We start from the raw sequence: 15137 nt of genomic DNA on the forward strand, positions 1-15137 counted from the left end.
TATCTAATCTAATATCCTAAGTGGACTTCTCTGCACTGGCTCTGCTGGCTCCAGCCTGTTTTCAAACAGTAGCTGAAAGCTTTCAGAATCAGGTTGAAATTCAAATCAGGGGTGTGTCTAAGGGTTCGCTCTTGGTTGTTGAAGCAGATAAAATGCATAGCAATTTAAGGTTGAAAGAGTTGCATAAAGCAAAGCCATGACACTTATTTAATTTTCACCAGTTTTGATAAACACTGAACTTTTCAGCTGCATAAAGGTAAAGGTAAATATTCAGCAAGTAGGTAAATATTCAGCAAGTCCCTTCCTCATGTCTGTGCCGCATCCAGGGCCATGTGGGTGGGCCTGAGTCTGAACAGGAGAAGGTCGGGGGTGTCAGATGTAAGCGTCCACAGGGGCTGCAGTGGTGGCACCCTGCGCGTGGAGCCTTAAAGGACAGCCGTGGGAGACCGTGCCCTGTGTCTGGGCACCGACTCTCCTTGAGGAAGTGAGAGTAAAAGCTTCACTGAATTAAAAATTAAATGACTTTCAATTTATTTATTTTTTGAAAAATATATTTTATTGATTTTTTACAGAGAGGAAGGGAGAGGGATAGAAAGTTAGAAACACCGATGAGAGAGAAACATCGATCAGCTGCCTCCTGCACACCCCCTACTGGGGATGTGCCCACAACCAAGGTACATGCCCTTGACCAGAATCGAACCCGGGACCCTTGAGTCTGCAGGCCGACGCTCTATTCCAGGGGTCCTCAAACTACGGCCCGCGGGCCACATGCAAATACAAATATTGTATTTGTTCCCGTTTTGTTTTTCTACTTCAAAATAAGATATGTGCAGTGTGCATAGGAATTTGTTCATAGTTTTTTTTTTAAACTATAGTCCGGCCCTCCAACGGTCTTAGGGACAGTGAACTGGCCCCCTGTTTAAAAAGTTTGAGGACCCCTGCTCTATTCACTGAGCCAAAACTGGTTAGGGCTATTTTTTATTCCTAAAAGAAGGAATGAGTGTTTCCTAAAATGGACTTTACAGTTTTCTGTGGTTGTCCTTAGATTGCTGTGTTTTGAATATCTCACTTCAGTTAGGAAATAAAGCTTCTTAAAATGAGATTAGTTTATAATTCAGAGTCGGTTTCCTCAACGCGCACACATGAACAGTTCCTAGAATCAGTGGCAGTTAATATTATTTTTTGAAAAATCTTTATTGTTGAAAATATTACATATGTCCCCTGTTCCCCGTGTTGACCCCATCTAGTCCACCCCGCCCCCCGCATTTAATTTTAGAGGCTGACTTGAGTTTTATGAAGTAGATAGCATTGCTGTTATTTCACCCCTTGTTTAAAAGGTACAGGTTCTGGTTGTGGCTTTACTGGAATACAGTACTCAGCAAGTGACTTTATCTTTGTACTTCTCAGTTCCTTCATCTCTGAAATCAGTGTTAAATATGAGTCTGTCTACTAATGTGCAATTTCTAAAACAAAAATGCATTATTTTTTGTTAACACAAATGTCATAGTTTTATATATACGTGTGTGTACGTGTGTGTATACATATATACATATATTCCTATATTAGAGAACTTACTGATTGTTTGCTAGGAGTTAATATGATTGAGAGCAAAATTTACTTTCTTGCTGTTTTTACATAATTACTTTAATTTTTAATATTTTCCTCATGTTAACAGAATATAATATTGGAAAATCCCCACACCATTGAGCAGCTAGCTGCTTTGGAATGTAGTGCTAACAAAGCACATTATAGATTTTTAAAAATGTTTTTAAGATTTAATTTGTAAAATATATGTATTTGTTTATAAATGCATTTAATTTTTTCTCTATTCAAATTCCAAGTATACAGTGTTCTTAGTTTGTCTCTTTTTATTCACTCAGAAATAACCAACTTATTAGGTTAAACTATTTCTTTTTAACTTCTTTAAAAAATATATATATACATATACACATATACTATACGTGTATGTGTGTGTATATACAGCTTTCCTTCTTTTGGCAATAGCATTTCTTTTAAATTTCAAAAGAGAAACCATATAAAGAGTATTATCGATAATACAAAAGTTATCTTACACACCTTCAGCAATTTTTAGCAGTTGGGCTACATCCATAGCTTTGAGAGAAGCCTAAAGAACAAGTATAACACTTATCATTAATGCTGGCAAACAGGTAAAGACAAATGCAGCCCGGCGTTAATTTGGGGGCACGCAGACTTGGTGGTGGCTGGGGCGCGGCCTGTCTTTGATGTGGTGCTTCTTGTCCTTGAGAGGTGTGATCTCCACGCAGGTGGGGCTGGTGTATGCTCAGCTCGCAGCGAGGCTCCCGATGACAGGGTTCCTCCTGCAACGCTGGAGGCTCTTCAATGGACAGGAGTCTCCTGGTTGTGAGCTGTGGTCTCCGACGTCCCGGGAGCACATTGGGAAATGCACGTCACTAATTTTCAGCTTCTGGCAGCTGGTGGAAGAGCCCTGGATAACAATGCGAATGTCTCCTTATATTTGGAAATCAAAAAGGTTTTTAAAAATCAGCAATATCTTGAACAAAATTATAAGAATGACTATCCTCAGTTCATCAGCCCCATGAGCAGGGATGTGCCCTGCCTGGGAGTCAGCCTGGGCGACACCCCAGCCTCCGGAGCCCCCTGCCAGGGCCCTTCCCCTGTGTCGGTCGGCAGGTGCTGTCTAAAGCGCCTCACGTTCTTAGGCGAGAGCCGCTGTGTTGTTTTATATTTTTTAAAATTTTGTTTTATTGCTTAAAGTATTACAAATAGTAGCACACGTCTCCTCCCCCCATTAACTCCCCGCGCTGTGCTGTTTTTTATGTAGCGATGAATACAGAGGCAGAGCAGCAGCTCCTCCATCATGCCAGGAACGGCCACGCCGAGGAGGTGAGGAAGCTGCTGGAAACCGTGGAGAAGAACGAAGCCGTTGCCGACATTAACTGCAAAGGTGGGCTTTGGGCGGACTTCCTCCCCTTTCTCCTAGGCCCCCTCTCTCACGTACGCTGTCGTTTATGTGGCATTCTCTCCTGATCTTGCTTGCGATGCGCTTCCTTGTGGTTCCCTAGAAGGAACCCCTTAGAGTGGAAATGTCTCTCCGAGTTCCCTGTAAGCCGGAGACATTGAGATCCAGCCCTGAAGTCGTGATGGATCGTAGACCTTCTGAACTGCAGGGGGGCCCTGAACCCCGAGCCCATGAGTGTGCTTCCTGAAGACAGTGTCATGGAACAGCAGGCTCCAGGGCTGGCGTCTGTCCAGAGAGCCCAGGGTACCTCAGAGAAGGTGCCGTCAGCATCCCCCTCCTGTCACGGGGACTAGGCCCCTGGAGGCATAGGTCAGACTAGTCTACATCGCACAGGTGCGCCAGAATATGGACCTGTAGGGTGTCATGGGTCTTCAAGGAGAGGCTGGAATTGGAATTCGAAGGATTAGTGTCTTGGAGGAAGTGATTCTAAGATGATATAGTCGGAGTGTGTAGGCCTGGCCAGTGGGCTCAGGGGTTGGGCATCGACCTCTGATGCCCGGGGTGCGGGCTCCATCCCCAGCGGGGGGCGTGCAGGAGGCGGCCGCTCAGTGATTCTGTCTCCCTCTCCTTTCCTCTCTGAAATCAATGAAAGTACATTCTGAAAAGAAAAGCGCATGTGGGACTTAACCAGGTGAAGATAGTGACGGAGAAACAGCAGGTGTCAAGGCCCTGAGGTCAGAGGCAGCCCAGGGCCGGCCTGCGGGCAGGAGGGGGAGGGTCAGGCGGGAGGGTCAGCAGCAGCCAGGTCACTGTGCCTGTGAGCCAGGTTGCACGTGTCTCACGCTCAGGTGTGCGGACACATAGGATTCGTCCTCTGAAATGGCTCTGGCATTTCCACAAGCACCTTCTCCTGGGCATGTGGGGGCTAAACGTTAGCCTTGGGGTCCGTCCATCTCCGTAGCTTTGCTGGTTAATGTGGGGCCTTCCGGCGCCCCTCACCTTCCTCCCGCCCCCAGCCCCCCGAGGGCTGAATGCAAAGGTGAGCATGGCTGGGTGCTGCACAGCCTTGGGCTCCTCCGGGACCCTGTCTCCCTGGGGCTCCTTGAACAGGTGTCGCTACAGCAGAGCTTGGGGAGAGTGAGCGCGGGCCTCAGTCTATCACAGGACGCAGGCGGCTCCTCGCCGGCGCGGGAGACGCACCTTGGCTCTTGTTGGCTTTGTGCCCCCGAGCCTCTGCCGTGTCTCTGCACCTGCCGAGGCGTGTGGGGATTTAGTGACGCGTGGGCAGAGCAGCTGTGGCCGCCAGGCTGGGCCCTCCCTCTGCTTCCTGCCACAGGGTGACCTTCTGTGCCTCCTGGCAGGTGGGCCCTGGGGTCCTTTCCTAGCATCTTGGGTGCTGCGTGCCTGTTCTCAGGGTTTCCCCATTTATCGCGCCCCCTGGGCTTACGACGGGAGCCATGGAACTCATCTTCGTCCCCCACAGTCCTCTGTCCAGGTGGACGGTTCATTAGCCGCGTCCCATTCCCAGGCCTCCAGCGGCAACCACCCTGCCCCCCCGCCTCCCCCTCAGAGGAGCAGGAAAAAGCGATGGTCGGGGCGTCCACCAAGTGCAGCCCGCGATGCAGCTGAAAGGATCCCCAACCCCCGGTCCTTCCAGGACGGGTTCTCAGTCGTCACCATTTTGAAGGCCAGAGGCTCCCGATGTGTCATCCTCAGTGGCCCTTGCCTTACTGCCCCCCCACCCCCACCCCAGGCCGCCTCAGGCCAGTTAGTGGGCGGTCCTCAACTTGGAAATGGAAATCGGAGAAGAAATGTTAATATGGCTAGAAATGTCACCACCTCCTGCCTGTCAGGCGGACGGTCCTAAGGGCAGTCGGCAGGGCTCACGTAGACAGTCACGCACTTCACCCAGCAGAGTGGACGGGGGTGGGGCTGGATGTGAGCAGCGCTTCTAAGTGGGAATCACCTTTTCCTGGCGTTTCTTGTTTTTATTTCTTATTTGTTTTTCCAAACCCTGAGAAATGGAGAAAATGGTAAAATGTATTGTAATTCCTTTTTGTTTTTAAGAATTTTAAAATGATTTTTAGAGAGAAAGGAAGGGAGAGAGGGAGAGAGGGACAGAGAGAGAGAGAGAGAGAGAGAGAGAGAGAGAAACATCGATTGGCTGCCCCAGGCACGCCCCCCCCCCTCCCCGGGGCTGGAGCCACAGGATCTGGGGGGCGTGTGCCCTGATGGGGAATCCTGACCGGATCGAACCGGCCACCTCTTGGTGCTGGAGGCCATCCATCCCCGAGCCACCAGCCGGGCAGCAGTGAGACAGGTTCTGCACCTGCTCAGGGGCACGTCCTTCGGAGCTGGCTTTCGTTTGTCTTTTAGAAGTTCCTGCCCATCAGTCAATAACGTGTCCCACTGACCCTGCAATTTGGAATTCTCTCTTCTAAAGGGGACGGGTTTTCCGGGAGGGCTGCATTATTTACGTTGTTCTGGCCAAGCCTGTCCATACACATTCATTACAAAGACAGGAGGAGCCAGTGTGTGGTCCACGTTCCGGCTGGAGTTCCCAGGAAGGGGCCTCTGAGGGCGAGGGCTCGTTCAGGACAAACCCCCTGAGAGCCTGGGGCTGAGAAAAAGACGCGATGGGAATCGAGCCGGGCGGCTGGGCTGCGAAGGCACTGACATGCGCCTCTGAAGGCCAGGGACCCAGCGCCCGCGCTCACGGGTGAGGGAAAGCGCCAGGTTTATCACACGCACACGGGCGGCTCCACGAGCCTGGGTCTCGGAGCTAAACTGACACCCCAGGGAGTCATGCAGCCAACCCCCCATAACCCACGTGTCCTGTCCCTGGAGCCGCCCTCTCGTAAAGGTGGTCAGTGTCTTAATGGCTTTTATTTTATTTTTTAATTTGTATTTTTATTGTTGACAGTATTACAGATGTCCCCCATTTCCCCCTTTTACCCCCTCCATCCTGCCCCCCCAGGCCTGTACCCCCCGCCCCCCTCCATTGTGCCCCCCAGGCCTGCACCCCCCTCCCCCCTCCATTGTGCCCCCCTAGGCCTGCACCCCCTCCCTCCTCCATTGTGCCCCCCTAGGCCTGAACCACCCTCCCCCCTCCATTCTGCCCCCCCAGGCCTGCACCCCAACCCCCCTCCATCCTGCTCTCCCACGTGCCTGCCCCCCTCCCCCCTCCATTCTTCCTCCCCCAGGCCTGCCCCCCCTCCCCCCTCCATTCTTCCCCCCCAGGCCTGCAGCCCCTCCCACCTCCATCCTGCCCCCCCCAGGCCTGCCCCACCCTCCCCCCTACCCCCTCCATCCTGCCCCCCCAGGCCTGCACCACGGGGCCAGCGGGACACAGGTTTGTAGGGTAATGCTTGTGCCCTCCCCTGTGCAGTGTCTTTCTTAAACAGGTCGACAGTAGACAGTGGGAAGGACAGGAGAATCATCTAAAGGCTGAGATGTGCAAGGCAGTGCCTCTGGGATGCAGCTCCGATCCGCGTTCATATTCGTTTACACAATCAGCATAGGAGGCCCAGTCGAGAGCGAGAGAAGGAAGCGCTTGGTGCAGTTGAGGGTCTGGGTCAGCTCTTCAGGCTGGAAACGCGGTGCCTCCTTCGTCAGCTTTGCTGGTAGCTGGTGCCAGGGTACGAGAGCGTGTCCATGATTTCGCCTGTTGCTCATGGTGAGAGATTCTTGCAAATAAAGTAAAAATGAATATGCTTATAGGCGTAGCACACTTTACATGCATGAGTTGTTTCCAGGAAGACGTTTAGAAGCAGAATAAGAACTTACACCCCACTGTCGGCACCTAGTTCTGCCACAGCTGTCCTCTCTGCTCAGGTCTGATGGGAAGCTGTTTGTCCCCATCACACTGTCTCCTTTCTGTCCCCATCACACTGCCTCCTTTCTGTCCCCATGACACTGTCTCCTTGACTGTCCCCCAAGACACTGTCTCCTTGACTGTCCCCCAAGACACTGTCTCCTTGACTGTCCCCCATGACACTGTCTCCTTTCTGTCCCCATGACACTGTCTCCTTTCTGTCCCCCATCACACTGTCTCCTTGACTGTCCCCCATGACACTGTCTCCTTGACTGTCCCCCAAGACACTGTCTCCTTGACTGTCCCCCATGACACTGTCTCCTTTCTGTCCCCATGACACTGTCTCCTTTCTGTCCCCCATCACACTGTCTCCTTGACTGTCCCCCATGACACTGTCTCCTTGACTGTCCCCCATGACACTCTCTCCTTTCTGTCCCCCATGACACTGTCTCCTTTCTGTCCCCATGACACTGTCTCCTTGACTGTCCCCCATGACACTGTCTCCTTTCTGTCCCCATGAAACTGTCTCCTTGACTGTCCCCCATGACACTGTCTCCTTTCTGTACCCATGACACTGTCTCCTTGACTGTCCCCCATGACACTGTCTCCTTTCTGTCCCCATGACACTGTCTCCTTTCTGTCCCCCAAGACACTGTCTCCTTTCTGTCCCCCATGACACTGTCTCCTTTCTGTCCCCATGACATTGTCTTTGTGACTTTTGCCTGTAACACTGTTATTATTAGTGTTTTCATATTCTATTTGGGGTATTGTTCTTTGTAAATATTTCTAAATTCGATATTTCTTTTTCTTGAACAAAACTCTTTGAATATCCATGATAAGTAGTAAAGAGTATAAAGAATGTTTGGAGTGAGTTTAAGAGAATTTAGGATTCTGGGAAGCTTGATTTCTTCATCCAGAATCTCTTTGGGAATGAGGTGTGGGAGACCTATTCCGGGGGATGTGGCAGTAGGAGAAGTGGGAATGGTGAAAGGCATAACGCAGGCAAGAGGATTCTCATTTCTGACTTGAGAAGTGAGGTGGATAATGGGGCAATTCGTTGTGGAAGCAGCTGTGGAGGGGACGAGGTAGTATGTGCGTGTGTGTATGTGCGTGTGTGCATGTGCGTGTGTGTATGTGTGCGTGACGACAGGTCCGGCTCTACACCTTCTCAGCGTGGGGTATTTTATACCATCAGAATGGAGGTGTCTAGAAGAGAGTTGGAAATGCAAATATCAATTTCAAAGTCAACAGCATCTGAACAGTGGTGGGACGGTTAGGGGTGTGGCTATTGGATATGCCAATAATGAAGGATTCACCGGAGAAGGTGGCGCCCCCAGAGCAACCCGGGAAGTGTGTGAGCAGTGAGGGAGCCCCTAAGGCACAGGGCTGTGGGAGCACGAGAGGCTGTGGTGCGGGCTGATCCCCGACCATTCTCGCTGTGCAGTGGCCCTGGGGCTTGGGGACAGCATTTATTGATACATGTTGAGGACAGTTTTTTATTTTTTTAAATAAATATTTATTGTTCAGATTATTACAGTTCCTCTTTTTTCCCCCATAGCTCCCTTCCACCCGGTTCCCACCCCACCCTATCCTTTACCACCCCTCCCCCGACTGTCCTTGTCTATAGGTGCACGATTTTTGTCCAGTCTCTTCCCTCACCCCCCCCACCCCCTTTTCCCCTGAGAATTGTCAGTCCACTCCCTTTCCATGCTCCTGGTTCTATTATATTCACCAGTTTACTCTGTTCATCAGATTTTTTATTCACTTGATTTTTAGATTCACTTGTTGATAGATATGTATTTGCTGTTCATAATTTGTATCTTTACCTTTTTCTTCATCTTCCTCTTCTTAAAGGATACCTTTCAGCATTTCATATAATCCTGGTTTGGTGGTGATGAACTCCCTTAGCTTTTTCTTATCTGTGAAGCTCTTTATCTGACCTTCAATTCTGAATGATAGCTTTGCTGGATAAAGTAGTCTTGGTTGTAGGTTCTTGGTATTCATCACTTTGAATATTTCTTGCCACTCCCTTCTGGCCTGCAAAGTTTCTGTTGAGAAATCAGCTGACAGTCGTATGGGTACTCCCTTGTAGGTAACTGTCTTTCTCTTGCTGCTTTTAAGATTCTCTCTTTGTCTTTTGCTCTTGGCATTTTAATGATGACGTGTCTTGGTGTGGTCCTCTTTGGATTCCTCTTGTTTGGGGTTCTCTGTGCTTCCTGGACTTGTAAGTCTATTTCTTTCACCAGGTAGGGGAAGTTTTCTGTCATTATTTCTTCAAATAGGTTTTCAATATCTTGCTCTCTCTCTTCTTCTGGCACCCCTATAATTTGGATGTTGGTACGCTTGAAGTTATCCCAGAGGCTCCTTACACTGTCTTCATATTTTGGATTCTTTTTTTTCCTTTTTGGGATGGGTGTTTTTTGCTTTTCGTATTTCAAAACTTTGACTTGATTCTTGGGATCCTCTAGTCTTCTGTTGGATCTCTGTATGTTATTCTTTATTTTAGTCAGTGTATGCTTAATTTCTAATTGGTCCTTTTTCATATCCTTGAGGGTCACTAAATTTCTCGGAGGTTTCTAGAAGATTCTTGAGTAACCGTATAACTGTGGTTTTGAACTCTATATCCAGTAGTTTGCTTTCCTCCATTTCTTTCGTTTGTGACCTGTTTCTTTGTCTCCGCATTTTGGCTGCTTCCCTATGTTGATAGAGTGGCTTTGTGTGCTAGGTGTCCTATAGAGCTCAGTGGCTCAGCCTAATTACCTGAGGTGGACACTCGTGGTGCACCCCTTTGTGGGCTGTGTGCACAGTCTTGTTGTAGTTAAGTCTTAATTGCTTTTGGTGTCAGTGGGAGGAATTGACTGACCTCCAGGCCAATTGGCTGTGAGGACCAGCTGTGACTACAGTGGGAGAGCTGCTGTGCAGGAGACACCTTATGGAGCAGGACTTGCTTCAATGGGGCTTTGGTGCTCACTGAGTCTGCCCCCTGTGTGTGTCTCTTATGGATGTGAAGAGTTGTAATCTGGATGGTCTCACTCTGACCACTGGGTAGACTGGCTCTTGGATCTCCAAGGAGGTGCAAAGTCAGCCACTGCCTGAGGCCACCCAGCAGGAGCTACAGAGAGATCTGCAGATTCCTCCTCTTAGTTTGGGGTTTGGAAGTGCCCAGATGAGGCCCAGCTGTGAAGCAATGCAGGCTGCTGTCTAGGCCTTCTTTTGGAGGCTTTGGTGCTCTTTGACCCAGCTGCAGTTTGTTAGGTTTTAGATTGCAAAAGAACAGGCTATTCATATGCAAAAGCCTCTACACACAGCTTGGGTGGGTTGTAAATTGGGTGGGGCAGGGTCTTAGGGAATCATCAGGGCGGAGCAAACTGCAATGGCTGCCAGTCTGCTCTGCCTCAGAGTGGTCCCCGGGTCTCTGTGTCTCGCGGCCCCTGTGCAGGAACAATGATCAATCACTGCAAGCACCTCTGCGAGAAAGCCGCCCTCGTGTTCTGGTTCTGGCCCGATGCCAGACAGTCCAGTTTCTCTCTGTATGAGTCTGGGTCCCCAGAGTCTCGCCTAGAACTGGAGTTCAGAGCAATTGGGAGCTTGTATCTCCCTCCTGATTGAAAAAGACAACAGCATACCCAGTTGCCAGCCCGTTTCCGCGTGCGCCTCCATACCTCTGCACCTCTGCACTTGCTCACCTCTGCATCTCCTACCCGTTGCAATGCGCTTTTCTCTTTCCTTCTAGTTGTAGAATTTCCACTCTGCCAGCGTTCCCGTGGCTCTGGATGATGTCCATTTTGTCTTTTAGTTGTATTTTTGATGTGGTTGTGTGAGGCAGCAAGTACAGGTGTGTACCTATGCCGCCATCTTGGTTCCTCCTCATTCACATTGAGGACAATTTTAATGCTGTGGTGGGAGGTGAACTGGGGACCAGGGGGTGAGCCAATGGGAAGGCTCGGCCTGGGGTAAAGGAGCGTCGCTGGTGGTGCCGCTGGGCTTCAGGTGAGAACGAGGGGAAGACGTGCTCATGGTACAGGCTGCAGCATGTGGTATGTGCCTGTGGCTCTAAAGGCTACAATGTGGGCCGTGGGGTGAATGGCAGACAGTCCCAGGGCGGTTGCGGGGCAGTCCCTTGGGGCGTGCTGGGGCCTGTGCTGGGTGCACAGAGGGGGTGAGGTTGGCTCAGAGCCTAGACTCCAGGAGCCCAGCCGGGCACTGAAACGCCAGCTCCTGCGAGGGACCCGGTGGACCCTCTGGGGGAGGGGGAGCTGGGTTTGGGGGCTGGTGGGGGTTCTGGGGAGCTTGGTGCTGTCTGAGCTCCCAGCACTGTGCCTCCCTTTCTCTGCTAAATTGACTTAGTCTCTGTTTTTGCAACACTCGCTTGGTTCCTCCCTGTCTCAGCTGCACGCTGGGCTCTCCCTGTCACTGCCTCTAATTGAGGTTCTTGTTACCTGGTTGGGCCCTGGGAACCCAATAGCCTCATTACCTGAGATGGTATCAGAAGTCAGACTGCCCTCAGCCACTGTCTGCGGTGCTCACAGCTCTCCCCGCGTTGCAGGAAGGACTCTGTCCGGCCCACGCTCCCGTTACCGGCGTCCAGAGCCCTTCTCACGACACAGGCTGCCAGGAGCCCACACCTGGGCCAGGTGACAGGCGGGTAGGACCAGGGCCTTGGGGCCACAGGTTCTGAGACCCTCCGTCCCCTCCGCCTCAGGAAGGAGGCCCTGACTGGGGAACATGGGCCAGAACCCGGCTCCTGGGATCGGTCCGTTCCGCTCACTCCCCTTTCCTCCGGGCCTCCGCCTCCCCCATCAGCGCGGCCAGAGAGAGGGCCTGGCCAGTGCCTCGGAGGGCCTGCTCCAGGCAAGCTCAGTTTCCTGTGGAATTACTGAACTTACACCTGAAAATGCCTTCCTTGCCCCGTTTTTAGGAAGAAGTAAGTCCAACCTGGGCTGGGCCCCTCTGCACCTGGCCTGCTACTTTGGACACAGACAAGTGGCCCAGGCCCTGCTGAAGGTATGTTGGTGGCTGAGTTTCTCATGAACATAGTAGGTGCTGGCACGGAAAGGATGGAAGGCTTAGGGAAGGCACCGAGCCAGATGGCTTATGCAGAGCGAGAGTCATCACTCAAGACACGAATTGCTGCCCTGACCGGTGTGGCTCAGTGGCTAGAGCGTCGGCCTGCGGACTCAAGGGTCCCGGGTTCGATTCCGGTCAAGGGCATGTACCTGGGTTGCGGGCACATCCCCAGTGGGGAGTGTGCAGGAGGCAGCTGATCGATGTTTCTCTCTCATCGATGTTTCTGACTCTCTCTATCCCTATCCCTCTCTGGAAAAAATCAATAAAATATATTAACAAAACAAAACACGAATTGTTTTTTCCTAAATACATGAAGTAGGTTAGCCTGAGTCATTCAAATTCTATTTTTTTTAGTCATTTAATTTTTACAGTGTTGGCTTTTTGAAATTGCGAAAGTGGACATATGAATTAATGAAGATATTGTACATTTTCAGTTTTTTAGCATAACAGTTAAGAAAAATAACCAAAGCACATTCTATGTAATCCTGTATAATAGAAGGCTAAGATGCAAATTGTCCTCTTGACCAGGAGTTCGACCGGGAGTTCGAACAGGGGGTGGGGCCAGCTGGCCTACCGCTCACAGCCCCTCCGCCTCACCCACCCCCCTGCCCCCCGACTGGCCCCCCCAACCCGATCAGGGGTGGGGCCAGCCCGCCAACTGCCCATGGCCCCTCCTCCTAGCTAGCACTGCCCCTGATTGGCCCCCTCACCCCGATCGGCCCCCTCACCCCAATTGGCCCCCTCACCCCGATCAGGGGCAGGGCTGTCGGCCAACCTCCCACTTCCCCTTCCCCCTGCTGCCTGATCGGCACCAATCGGGAGGGCCGGCAGGACCCCACTTGTGCATGAATTCGTGCACCAGGCCCCTAGTTAAAAAATTATTACAGAATTTCTTAATGAGCATCATATAATGTAAGGCTTCAAATTTCTCAATTCTGTGATTAACAATTTTTCACATATTTATATTTCTGAAATTGGATTGCATCTTAAAATTAATGTGTACATTTAAATGGTGGCATCTTCTTCCCCTCCTAAAAACTTACTAAATTGGTGGCAAAAATATGGTATTTCATTCAGAGATGGTTTGCCTTTTTAAAATATGGCTGTTTCTGAAGTTCAGTGGAGGGGCGTAGATTTTTAAAGAAAAGTAGTTTTTCATTTTTCTTCCTGTCAGCTAGGTTTTACCTGCAGGAAGTTTACTATTTACTTTTAGTATGAAATGAACTTATTTTTACTAGTGACAACCGATCAACATTTCAAAGACTTTAATTTTGAAACATTAAGAAATTACTTCCACGTTGTGTGCTTCTTGATCTGTGACACTGTTTAATGTTTCCACGTTCCCCAGGCGGGAGCAGAAGTGAACGTCCTGAACGACATGGGCGACACGCCCCTTCACCGAGCGGCCTTCACGGGGCGAAAGGTGAGGACCTCCGTGTTCCGTGTTCCATGTTCTGTGTTCCATGTTCGTGTTCGCAAGTGAAGCGTCTGGAAGTGTGGTCACAGGTGTTTTCTCTTTCACAACCAGAGGAATTGCCACTGGGCAGAGGCACACGCGTGTAAGCTAGCACTTGGGGTCAGAAGGTCCCACGCTGTTAGTCGGTGTTGGACAGTGAGGTCGAGTGTGAAGGTCGTGAGCCTCCACTCCAGGAGTCTGCAGCCTCCCGTGTGCTGCAGGGAGGGGGACCCTGACTGTTCCTTTAAACAGCTTCAAAGGAGTAGTGTGCCCTTCAGGACACGCATGACACACACCTGCTGTGGGGATTGTCGGTGCATTTACACGTCTGTGCGGCCATCCCCACATCCAGCCTCATAGAAGAGTAGTGTGCCCTGCATGACACACATGACACACGCCTGCTGTGGGATTGTCGGTGCATTTACACGGCTGTGTGACCATCCTCACATCCGGCCTGGAACATTCCGTCCACCCCACGAAGTTCCCTCAGGCTGTTTGCATTCATTTGCTTCATCTGGTCCACGGGTTAGGCTTCCACTGACTTGCTTTCTGTTTGTAGATATTTGCTATTCGTAGAGACTTTTTACAAAAATTCCCATGATCCCATTTATGTCTGGCTTCTTTTAGCCTAACATTGTTGGAGCTCACCCATGCTGTAGCATGAATCGGTACTCAGTTTGTTTTTATGACTGAATAATATTTTGTTGTATGGATGATATACCACATTTATATTTTTTAAAATATGTATATTTTTTTTATTGATTCCAGAGAGGAAGGGAAAGGGAGAGAAAGAGAAACATCAGTGAAGAGAGAGAATCATGGATCGGTTGCCTCCTGCATGCCCCACACTGGGGATTGAACCCACAACCCGGGCCTGTGCCCTGACCAGGAATCACCCCAGCAACCTCTGGTGCATGGGATGATGCTCAACTACTGAGCCACCCCAGCTGGGTGCACACCTACCACCTTCTGATACTTAAGTTATTTTCCTCCAGGTTCTAAGTAATGCACACAGAACGCCATCACGGATTCTAGTTTAATGTTTCTAAGAAATGAAACAGGAAAATGTGAACACACGATGCAAAGCAAAGTGAAACGTAGGCCCTGCATGAGGGCTTTGCAGGAGACTGACGTCAAGCACGTATTTCATGCTGCCTCAGTGTGGACGACAGAGCACGTGTTCCCGCCACGCCCCCGGGGGCTGCACACCCCATAAAACTAGCATTGAGTCTCCCACGTCCTCCTGCACGCCGCCTGCACGCTCTCCGTTTCTGCTGTCGTGTGAGGTGGTGTTACTGAGCGGCCGGTGGTACTGGCCTTGCACATGGCAATACCAGAGCATTTGAAATCCCTTCAAGGACAGGTAGCCACTTGGAGTAAATAGGAGCTACGTCACTTTTCTGACTTTCGGAAATCCTTCGCTTCATTGTAAACCCTGCTTCCCTGGTGGTGTATCCCAGCAGCCGCTGCCCCTCCGACAGTAATGTTCTGTGTCTTATAAACAGCAAACGTGATTTTAAAAATCTCTGTGTGTTGGGGAAATTACTTTTGTCAACAGGCTTTGGAAGAAGAATGTTAAATGGATCTGTCTGCTATAATTCAAATAATATCTTGTTAACATAGTTTGCATGAAATCAACTTGGTTAAAAAAGAAAACTCACTAAAAATTAATTATAGAAGCTAGAAGTTGTCTTTGGTCATGGTGGATTGACAGTTGTTGAGGCAGCCATTAATTATGACTACAATTAGTTGAATTCTAGTATTCAGTGTATTGTAGTTACTTAGTATCCAGTTACTGTAGAAAAGTCTGTTACAACAGTTCCTCCGCAGTGCTTTTC

The 15137-nt window shown here is 50.1% G+C and overlaps 1 protein-coding gene across 4 annotated transcripts in view; it reads left to right on the forward strand.

Moving 5' to 3' along the window:
• OSBPL1A (oxysterol binding protein like 1A) overlaps positions 1–15137 on the forward strand; it is a 107040-nt gene that overhangs the window by 3325 nt on the left and 88578 nt on the right. For 3 of the 4 annotated variants that reach the window (XM_036321053.1, XM_036321055.1, XM_036321054.1), the window contains 3 exons: positions 2825–2947; positions 11695–11780; positions 13192–13266. In XM_036321053.1, the coding sequence (XP_036176946.1) occupies positions 2827–2947; positions 11695–11780; positions 13192–13266 (282 nt within the window). In that variant the 5' untranslated portion in view covers positions 2825–2826. Of the gene's footprint in view, positions 1–2824; positions 2948–6617; positions 6639–11694; positions 11781–13191; positions 13267–15137 lie in introns of those variants that run through there. The other variant, XM_036321056.1, reaches the window with a different exon arrangement.

This window comes from Myotis myotis, unplaced genomic scaffold (assembly GCF_014108235.1).
Source record: "Myotis myotis isolate mMyoMyo1 unplaced genomic scaffold, mMyoMyo1.p scaffold_m19_p_9, whole genome shotgun sequence".
Taxonomy (NCBI): domain Eukaryota; kingdom Metazoa; phylum Chordata; class Mammalia; order Chiroptera; family Vespertilionidae; genus Myotis; species Myotis myotis.